This window comes from Dipteris shenzhenensis, chromosome 12, assembly GCF_047967505.1.
Source record: "Dipteris shenzhenensis isolate YYH24624 ecotype China chromosome 12, Dip_SZ_1.0, whole genome shotgun sequence".
NCBI lineage: Eukaryota > Viridiplantae > Streptophyta > Polypodiopsida > Gleicheniales > Dipteridaceae > Dipteris > Dipteris shenzhenensis.
This window is the reverse complement of record NC_141607.1, coordinates 55,031,105-55,041,992: the sequence shown is the minus strand read 5'-3', so window position 1 is coordinate 55,041,992 and position 10,888 is coordinate 55,031,105. Positions and strand designations below refer to the sequence as shown.

The window sequence follows — 10,888 nt, the reverse complement described above, 5'->3', positions numbered from 1 at the left end:
ATCTATTGAATTGTTAATCTTCTCTAGAGTTTACTTGGGCAATGTTTTCTTAGCTATGTGACTAGATAGTGTCCTTTGATCCACACCAGCGCGGTGATAATAATGAGATGAAAGATTTTGATTTGACAAGTAATGTGAGATGAAAGATTTCAATTAGATCACTAATGTGAGACTGAAAGATTTGAATAAGTGAACTAATGTGAGACGAAAGATTTCGATTAGACAACTAATGTGAGACGAAAGATTTAGATTAGACAACTAACATGAGACTAAAGAATGAGAAGGTCAGGCTCAATGAACTCTCTCCCTATTTAAGTGTAGTGCAGACACAACTAAGAGCCCATTATGAAATCTAGCCCCAAAACTCTGTACACCGATCCACCTACTGTGAATCTATGGCTACCCAAAAGACTTTGGAATGCTTTTGTTCTATCTAAAAACGCTATTGGATGGCATCCTCAGGAGAAACAAACCCAGAGAAGAAGAAGGAAAATAGTGCTACAAGGAGGACATGCTTTAGTGGTGGGTGTATTACTTGGAGTCGGCATAGATGGTGAATATTAATTTCCCTGGATATTATTTTTCCTGCTCCTTTAAGGTACTTATCAAGCTCATGATGTAGGCTTCTTTTGGCAGGACGCACAAAGATGTATAGAGCGCAAAGAGCATGATGAAGAGGACCCCCATCGAAAGGAAGGTTTATTATGGGCATATAAGTCAACAATCTACGTGTGTGAAGAGGTCTATGATTATGCAGCAGACTGGCCTCAAGCGTTGGGAGATGCTTGCTATAGAGAGGTTGATAAGATAGTTGGGAGTCTAGAATTTCCTTGAAAAAAAAAAATGTCATTGTGTTTTGAAATAATAAAAATCTTGCATACATTTCTTAAACTTGTGGATATTCTCATGGTACTCGTAATACCTGATTTTGTATCAACGTACTTTCGTGTTAGTATTTAAATGTTTTAAGTAGCCCGGTGGTTGAAATTTGACGATTAACTATAACCAGTCTAAAGGGCACTAGCACTGTGCAACAAATTTTAGGATAGCACAGCAGTAGTGTAGGGATAGCATGGTAGTAGTGTGGGTTAGTGCATGATAAGTTATCGCCAACATGGTGGTTGGTTGCACTAGGATATGAACAACCACCAACACGGTGGTTTGCTTCTATTATTACAAGATGAATGGATTCATTATGGGAAACCAACGCAGTGGTTGTTGGGATATACTAAAAGCAAGCATGGGATTAAATCTAATGGTTAACGAAACGATAAATAGTCTAAAGGGCACCGTTTTAGTATAGCACTATGCAACAAATTTTAGGACAGCATGGCAGTAGTGTAGGGATAACACGGTAGTAGTGCAAGATTAGTGTAGGATAAGTTATCGCCAGTGCAGCAGTGGTTAATTTGCACTAGGATATTAACAGCCACACCAACGCGGTGGTTTGCTTCTATTATTACAAGATGAATGGATTTGTAGGATGTGTGGATTTGTTATGGGAAACCAGCACAGTGGTTGTTGGGATATACTAAAAACAAGCATGGGTTTTACTATTTGGGATTTACAAAAACAATTTAATAAATCTAGCATTATGGTTGTTTGGGATATACTAAAAAGAAGCAGTCTCAATACAAATTCCATTTTGTAGGACAAGTGGACATATTATTTCCCTGCAATGAGACTACATACATTTTCTTAGTGCTATCTCAGTCGTCCTCATCCACCACTCCAAGACACCCCAAGATGTGCTCATGTGTGTCTAAATGCAATTTGAAGACACACTTGCCCTTCTTTTGTTGTGGCACAGGTTGCATCTAGAACTTAATAGCTCTTACTAGATGAGAGTACACACATGTTTGTGGACTCTTATGTAGCAGTTCGTAATTGTGGCCTCTCTTGGATGTTTTTTTGTACCACAAAGCTCCGAATACTACATCCCACTTCTCATAGGTTGTTCCTCAATTATCCTTAAATGTTTCCTGAACCTTGCACTTAGGTTTTGTGCACTGCAACAGACAGTATGGGTCATCTTCCTCGTTCTCCCTAGAATTTGCGACAGATGCAAAGTTATCCCTCTCTTCCAGACAATCAGTGAGGTCATCAAAACTCTCCCCAAATTGTGGCGAGTCGTTTGTCTCTCCATTGTTTGTCACTCCATCTAGACGTAGAGGGAAAACTTGAACTCGCTCCCATGTCTTCGCAGTTGCAATGTTCTCACAATCGTCATGATCCCTATGATGCACGTGCTCCAGAAACAAGAAAGTTTTTTTGTTTTAATCAGTTGGTTGTTTGACAAGCCCCATATGTTGTGCAGACCATGAACTCCTTTAATTTTCTTGCAATCGTGTCGGCTTCTCCTTTGCACTTCATCCACTTTCACTTCATGGAACACTCTACGTACTAAAGTATTCTTAAGGCTTTGTTTACTATATGTTGAATGTGCGCCTGTGGAAAGGTTGGCTGTACTCAAACATATATATAAGATCATACAAAAGATTATGGTAATCTTGCACCCACCAAAGTATTGGCTCATGTTTTGCTCCTTCTCTCCCTTCCTGTAGGCTTTCGTTGTGCGCTCACAAAAAGAGAGGGGACAAGAGAGAGAAAAACAGAGAAAAGAGAGAGAAGAGGGGGGAAAAGAGAGAAGAGAGAGGGGACAAGAGAGCCAAAAAGAGAGGGACAAGATGTGAAAAAGAGGAGGGGAAAGAGAAAAAAGAGAGGGGAAAAGAGAGACAAGAGAGGGGAAAAGAGAGAGGGGACAAGAGAGGGAAAAGATGCGGTAAAGAGGGGGGGAAAGAGAGAAAAAGAGAGGGTAAAAGAGAATGAAAAGATAGAAAAGGAAGGGGAAAAGACACGAGGGGGCAAAGATGCAAAAAAGAGAAAAAAATATGGGGAAAAGAGAGGGGGAAGAGAGGAGAAGAGAGAGGGGGAAAGAGAGAAAACACAAGAGAGGGTAAAGAAAAGAGAGGAGAAAAGAGAAGAGACGGGAAAAGAGAGGAAAGAGAGAATAAGGGAGAAAAGAGAGGTTAAGAGAGAGAATAAGGGAGAAAAGAGAGGTTCAATAGGACGGAAAAAGATGCGGAAAAGAGAGGGAAAAGATGTGAAAAAGAGAGTGTGTAGTCCGACGGTGACTCACATGTCATGGAGATCTTGTAGGAACGTCGATTGGAGAACTCCTCCAATATACTATGGGTTGAGAGCAATGCATGCAAATGCCATCCACTAGTGTCACTCTAGTATCTCCCATCTTGTTGTAATCGTGAATCCATAAGGAGAAAAAGAGGGAGAGAAGAGAGGAGTGGAGAAGAAAGAGGAGGAGAAGAAAAAGGGAAGAGGAGAAGAGAACATGGCATTCACGAAAGGCACTATGAGGGAACAAGAGGCAACTCCAAAGAGAAGAAGAAGAGCTTGTATTCCAATGTGTATAACCAACATGTGAAAACCAAAGTCAACCATTTGGCTTTATGCCACCTTATGAAGGGAGGGCCAACCCTATTCCCTTTATAGCACTCTCTTTCCTCATCCTTTACAATCAGCTTGGGCCTATTTGGCTCCAAGGCACAATCCTAGCTCTAGGGCCTTGCCACTATCCATCGAATGTCATTTCCAACTAATGTAGTTAACATGCCCCCTTCCTATTCTCGATCTAGTCTCCTGGATCATACCAAGGTCATGGTTGTTGGAGTGTTGTTGATGAAGATCGTTTCTTGTGTGCACGTGTGAAATTTTCCCGTTTGCAGTGCTTCATAGGGCTTCACTAGATCCTTTGTTGTGGAATTATTGCTGGAATGATGGATATTTCATCTGATAGCACTAGATTCCTCTATAATTGGCACAGCATGGCCTAAGTAATTGCATGGCTAGACATTGGGTGGATGGAGTCAAGTACTTGTGACCATTCAAAGAAAGAGGAAGAAAAAGAAAAATCTAAGGTTTAAGTTAGTAGGAAGAAGGTGTTAGTAGGTGTTGATGTATGATCCTAGTTGTGTTACTGTTAGCAGAGTGTATTTGCATATGCCCCTCCTTAAGTCCCATATTTTCTTACTTTTATTGGATTCTCATCAAACTATGTCTTTGACATGCCATGTTTGAACATCCAGAGTTGTGCATGACATTTTGTCTTGCTTCTCCACATTGAAGTTCTTTTGAAATCCATTTTATGGATTATATTTCATTAAGGTCTTTGCTTGGTAGTTTCTTTAAGCCAAATAAGGTTGTAGCACTCTGGAGCTTTATTTGTTTGAGTCATCAAATCAAGAGGAGTCTGATAATACACCATAAAACTCCTAAAATGAGGTCTATGGCTGAAGACGTTTATAGCACTTTGGGTTGTAGGGAAGTCCTCTCAATCAAAACTGATATTACATTCAGAGGATCGAATGGGTGGGTACTAGTGTTAAGCATAAAAAAGAAGAAATAAAAAGAGAAGGGAGACTTGGAGTTAGCTAATGAAGGGTGAGGTTAGTAAGTGAAAACAAACATGTGAGGATCACAAGAAACTCATCCAATCAAATTTTGATGTCATCAGATTCACCCTGCAATCAAACTCATCCTATAGAGCTATTGGTGTAGGATCACTTGTTGTTGTGTATGTGGAGGAGTACCTTGGGATAGTGGGGGTTGATGTGTCTTTGACTAGTCCTAGACCTTAAAGAAGTAATTAGGGGTGCGTATCCTTTGTTGGTGAGGATTTTATTTCCATGGTAGCAACATTTCATTAAAGTATTTGGTATCTTCTATTGTAGCACCCAAATACCCTGACCCTTCGGGGTCATAGGTTTCCTATGATCCAACACTCCCCAACTGTCATCCCCTTCTTTTGGTGGTTGATGGAATTGGTTATCGGATGAGACTAGAAAAGGATGAGGTGGAAAAGGTGGCTATGTCCTCATCAAGTCCATTGTGGACAATCACCTTGTCAGAACCTTTTCCCATCTTAATTTCACCCTTGTTGTTTACTCTCTAGGATGGGATGTACTGGCCTTATCCCTTTTGGCCTGCTTACAAAGTTCTTTGCTGAGTGCCTTAGCCTGGGTCCTTGTAATTACATTTAAGGATACTGAGGACACTTGCCTCTCTCAATGCTGAGAAGATTAAGACTTGCATTCTTAGGTGTAGTAGCTGGCACTACTAATCTCGGCATTGAGATATCCTTTTAGAGGTGTACAACTCCACACCCAATGCACAATGGATCTTGTGAAAGGGGCCATGGTAGGTGTGTATTGGGTGTCCCTGTAGAGACAATCTTTCAAGGAATGAGGACCTTGACACATATAGCATCGAATCGGTGGTCTCCTTATCAAGGTGTTCATATCTCTTATATTTTGAGAGACAGAAACCGTTTGGTAGATGGGATATATTGGTCGTCTTGCATAACATAATGACTTATAGAATTGGACTGACTCATATTATAATCAGATTGAGCATAAGTATTCTCACTAAGGGCATGATCCGCCTCTTCCCAATTACTAGGTAGTTCCTCCACTAAGACTTGGTTCATACGAGTGATTCATGGTGGAGGTGTTTGAGGTCCCAGCATAGATGGGGGTAATGGGAGATTTTGAGCCCTAAATTTCCCTTGGATGGCAGTAGTGGCTCCTTGTATTGCTAATTGTCCCTAGTTGGATAAATTCGGTGATGCAGGTAAGGTAAGAGGTGGATGTTGCTAGTACATTGGCTAGAGAATGACCTTGGGATAATGAGATTGGAATGTATCATGGTTCCCCCATCGTGCACAATGGGCGTAGTAGAGTGCACACTTGTTGGTGGAATGGTTCTCAGTATAGATCCCACACCATGCATTATCATGCCTTGGTAATATCTGGGAATTACTTGGGCCTTCCCTTATTTGTCCTCCCTTAAGTAGTTGGTTCATTTGATTCAAAAAGGTTGACGGCCACATTATCTATACTTATGCCCTTGGTGAGTTGATTTTCCTCCTTGGCTTCACCCACACTAACGGATGTACCAGTGTGGGACACATCAAATGAAGCCACCTATGGCTTTTTCCCTTGAGCATTTTCTTTCATGTTTGCTACACAATTCAAATGACATGGGGTTCATGTGTTGAAAAAGATGGGCATGAAGCTTACAGTCCCACAAACCTATGAGGAAGCATGGAAACAGTTGTGCATCATTCATTCTCTCATGAGTTTTACAACGGGAGTTCAAGTGTTTGATTCGGGCAATGTAATCTTGAAGAGATTTAATCTCTTTTTGCTTGACCTCATAGAGCTGGGCCCCACTTGGGTCCACTAGGGGCACAAACCCCACCATGAAGGGCTTTTGCAATGTGTCCCAGTTAATTTTCTCCTCTCGATCCAGTGCTCTAACCATTGTCCAATTTTGCCATCAAGGCTTAAGCCAAAATCATTGACCTTTTCTAGATCCCCAACATCACCAAGAGGCATTCCTTAAGAGGATGCAAAAAGTTCTCACAAGGATATGGGATGCGTCAATTTTACGAGCAAAAACCTATGAGCAGGTTTATCCGAGCATGTTTTTCAAGAGATTTAAAAAATTGTATTTCTTTAGGAAGTATGGTTTTTACACTTTTATTTTCACTAGAACTAGATCCCTTTATCATAAAAATATACAAACTAGTCACTCATTCATTTTTACATAACATAAAATTTCTTATTTGTAGATATCCCCTTGTACCCCTGCTATTATCTTAAAAAAGTGTTGGAAGCTTTTTTTTTCCTTCGCTCGAAAAATGCTCATCCCCACAATAGCAAAACTATAAAAAGAAATCTATTCGCTCTAAACACAAGTGGCCAAGAGTCTCTCAGAGCAATGGGATTCGTCCTTTTCACTAGGTGAGCAAGAACCAGGTGAGGTATCCGTTCGCCTCACTCTCCTCATCCATGTCCATGTCCATGTCTATCATCTTGTTGTGGAGGATGCAACAAGCCACTATAGCTCGTGATAGCCTACTTGGCTTAGGGCAAATGACCCTTCCTTTCGACTACCTTGAGTCTCCCAAATGCCCTCTCAACCACGATGCAAGTGGACGACAGAAAGAAGTTGAACTGCTTTTGTGGGTCTGTGTAGGGGAGAACATATGGAATCATGCGAGTGGACGACAAAAAAAAGTTGAATTGCTTTTGTGGGTCAGTGCAAGGGAGAACATATGGAATCATGCACCAACAAAGGGTGTATCCACCATCGGCAATTATATACTCACGGATGGAGAAGCAACCATCCACAAAAGAATCGCTACAATAAACACCTTCATCCACGCAAAGCATGAATGATGAATTCTGCAAAACTCATTTGTCATTTGTTGATCCTGGCCAGCAGCCCGCAAAGACATCCATGAACTGAAGATCCATATCCACAATGCTAGGGATGCTCATAGAGTATTTCCAATCAGACCAATCATCCCTATTCTCACCTTGAGGTAGGTCCATGGTGATGTGGCTGACATCAATACCTCCACAACAACTTGGGAATCCTCACTGGACAAGGAAGCCCCTCTTGACTCTTGCAAGGGGTGTGGCATTTCATGGCCAACATGCACGATAAAGAAGTAATGCATCAACGAACTTGCAGACAAGCTTGGAGATAGTTGATCCAAGGCCAAAATGCTCACCAATCTCAATCAATCTTGCTCCACTTGCTAATCACAGAGGCGCCATCGCCAATTGCTTTTCGACCGGAATGAGTCTTCTACTCACTCTTGCAAGAGACTCCGGAATGTCACCTTGTTGTAATTGCTCTCGAAGCAAAGCCTACTGCAATGACAATCTGAAAACTTCTTGGAATCGGGCATCATCTCCACTGTAGCCATGACATAGTGGTTCCACCACTCGAGGGATCAGGGCTTCACATAGAACTCCGAGATCATACTATGTTGAGAGAGAATGTCGAGTAGTGTCTCTCTCATTCGACGGAGCATGCAGGTGAGCATGAAGGCGAGTTGAAAAGACGAGGACTACTCGAATCTCCTTGCTGCATAGGTCACCCTTCTTGGAATGGCGTTATGAAGATGCACATCTCGGTGTTGCCTGAGGTGGATGGTAAGCATCCCCAACATAGACATTAGCATGAGCTTGGCCTGCTTTCGGCTGGCCATGGCGAAGAGAAAAGGCATTGACAGAAACTCGGGTGGCAGTGTGGCTTTGTGTGGGCAGCCGGAACTACAGGTGGGAGGGAGGCTAGACCTTGGAGGGGTGCTAGGCCACGTACAGACGACGAAGGGCTGCCAAAAAGAGTCACACAGATGAGAAATCGGGAGGAGGGGGAGGCGAGAATGTTCAAACTTGGCGGGATCCGAATTTCGGCACCACTGGAGGCACATCTCTCGGGTGCACGGGGCTACCAGTGCGAAACAACGACCACCCTTGGCATCACGCTGCAGCACTGGGGAAAGAGTCTCTCTGAGGGACACATTGCACATAACGCCCACGTGAGTTGGTTAACTGTGTTCATGTTCCGCGTGAGTCAGCAAAACTAGATCCAAAGGTGCACGACTACTTTTGGGCATTTGGGTCCTCCTCGTTTCCTTGTTTGGGATTCCCATGTACATTATCCACCTTAACAAATGGACCAATATCCGGATTCTCCACACAGCATTATCCAAAACCTCTCAAAGAATGGCTGCAGAAACGCTTGCCTCGCGATGGGCTGTCTGCCTTCCTGGCCAGCAGTTGCCTTCTGCATGTCGCAAGCCTTGCTTCTTCCATCGGTAATGTCTTTGCCTTCACGCCTTTGTTTGCAACGCAAGAAGCTTCTATCGGGAGCGGGAGGGAGAGAGAGAGAGAGAGTTTTCCAGGAGGGAGCATCAAAGAGTGAAGGAGGAGGAGGGAGAGAGCGAGAGAGTGAGAGAGCGTCGTAAGCTACCTTATAGTACCCTTTGCTTTCTCTTGCTTTTGGCTGTATCTCCTCAGATGATTGCAATTTTTTGAGCTGCTTGGGTCGTGTGCTGCCCTGGTTCGCACAGTAAAGTTGCCCTGGCAATCCATTGACAGGAAGAAGTCTTGACGGCAGGTACCATTACAGAGCTTGCAAACAGATTGCATGTAGCCAGCAGATTGATGCCAAGGGCCCGTCATTTGCGTTACCGAGAAGGGTGCTCTTGCAGAGTATTCTGGTGGATATCGCAACCATCCATTTGAGTGGAAGCCAGGTCTTCGCAGAAGATCTGGTGACAAACACTTGCGGCGGCTTTCCTATCACAGATAAGGTATTCTTTGACGTCGCTATCGACAGGGAGCCAGTAGGACGCCTTGTTGTGGGCTTGTTCGGTGAAGATGTTCCGATCGGCGCAAAGAGATTCGCTGAGATTGCAGTCGGGAATGGAGGCGTTAGCTACCGCAAGAAGGAATTCAACAAAGTTACGTCTACTTACATCCAGAATGCAGGCGTGAGGAATTTTAATGTAACTGTCGGAAAACGTGACGCCCCTAAGTTTACAGGTGGGGAAACTGCTGAAGCTCTGATCCCAGAACTGGATGCGCTCAATCGGAAATGCCCAGGAATCAAGAATACAGCAGGGACTGTGTCGGTCGTCGTCAAAGACGTCACTAAGCCGCCCCCAAAAACCAAATTGGTAGCTAAGGGTGGAAAATTCGAAGTCATTGAAGAGGAACTCAGGCCTGATCCCAATGGGACAGAGTTTGCAATTGCCACAGCGGACTCGCCGCAACTTGACGCTAGCAATTTGGTTGTGGGCAAAGTTATTGAGGGCATGGATGTGTTGCGGATAATGAAAAGCGTTAAAGTCGTGCAAGAAAATAGCAGCAGCCCTTATTTTCAGTAAGACCTTTGACATCCAAGGAAATGATTTCATTATCAATGAAGGGCATTCTGGTTCTGTGCTTGTTTGCATTTTCAAGTCCCACGAGTTTTGAAAATTTGCTCATTGGCCTTTCATTGGCCTTGTTTCTCAGGGCAGCGAAACTTATTGGGGACACACGGGCCGTCGTAGCTGAACGAGGTTTTAACAGGCCTTACTCAAAGATAACGGTTACACGGAGCGGCCGACTCAATGATTGATAATTGGAACGGAAGCGAATCCAAAGTTTTTTCATAGGAGATATCTCCTGGAGCATTGTGCTCTTGGATGACCCCTTTGCTGCCTCTCCAGGGTCAACAGGTCGTGTATCACGTATCCAATGTTACTGCAAAGGTGGGTTCTCATCCAGATTATGTAAGCCTTTAAAGTTTCTGAAATGTAATTTTACTCTCCAGACAACTCGAAGATATATCTCACAACCCTGATGTGTACCGAAGCTAAGATACAACTTTGGGATATTTCAGGCCGTGCGAGTAGTGGCGCCTATGTGTTGCCTTGTACCCTTTGACATTTGGTTCTACGTCGAAATTTTGTCATTAAACCCACTTTTGTATGTCCGGGACGTGTTTCCCTAGTGTGAAGGTAGAGTAAGAAGAAGTAACTCAAACATCTCCTGATCATCCAATGTAGATTAAGAGAGGGTAACTCAATGACAAATATTTCCTAAATCATCCTTGAATAGGAGCGTCAGTGTTGTGTGTTAGCATAAGCTTGTTTCGAGAGATTTATTTAATTAACACTTGAAATTAAAATTTTCATGTTGTGGCAAATCTTCATTTTTGAGTTCGAAGCAATCAATGATTTAGACAACGAATTATAAATCTATTGTGGTACTGGACCTGAAAATAAATAACAACAATAACTTCCATTATCGACACATGGTTTAAAACAAAAAATAAAAAGAGATTGTCTTAGCAATTCTTTTTACCTGGATGATCTTTTGGGAGACACTAAAATGAAATCGTATAGTCTTCACAAGCAGTTGTAGCTTGAATGAAGAGAATGTGGGCTCTTTTTTGTTAGCCTTCTCCTCTCAAGTATGGTGTTGTGTTTTTAGAGGATGAGTTTGGGCATGTTCCAGGGGAT

General features: G+C 42.8%; 1 protein-coding gene across 1 annotated transcript; it reads left to right on the top strand.

Annotated features, from left to right (window-relative positions):
• The first annotated feature begins 8,078 nt into the window (after positions 1 to 8,078).
• LOC147896414 (Cyclophilin-like peptidyl-prolyl cis-trans isomerase family protein) lies at positions 8,079 to 10,563 on the top strand. Its single transcript, XM_087382280.1, has 4 exons — positions 8,079 to 8,150; positions 8,578 to 8,692; positions 8,976 to 9,762; positions 9,897 to 10,563. The coding sequence occupies exons 1-4, from the start codon at positions 8,079 to 8,081 to the stop codon at positions 10,000 to 10,002; spliced, it is 1,080 nt and encodes a 359-aa protein (XP_087238406.1). The 3' UTR covers positions 10,003 to 10,563.
• The last annotated feature ends 325 nt before the right edge of the window (positions 10,564 to 10,888 follow it).

Coding starts and splice junctions, on each gene's coding strand:
- LOC147896414 (XM_087382280.1), top strand. CDS start 8,079: ATGGCGAAGAGAAAAGGCATTGACAGAAACTCGGGTGGCAGTGTGGCT. Junction 8,151..8,577: donor GTGGGCAGCCGGAACTACAG/GTGGGAGGGAGG, acceptor TTCTCCACACAG/CATTATCCAAAACCTCTCAA. Junction 8,693..8,975: donor AAGCCTTGCTTCTTCCATCG/GTAATGTCTTTG, acceptor ATCCATTGACAG/GAAGAAGTCTTGACGGCAGG.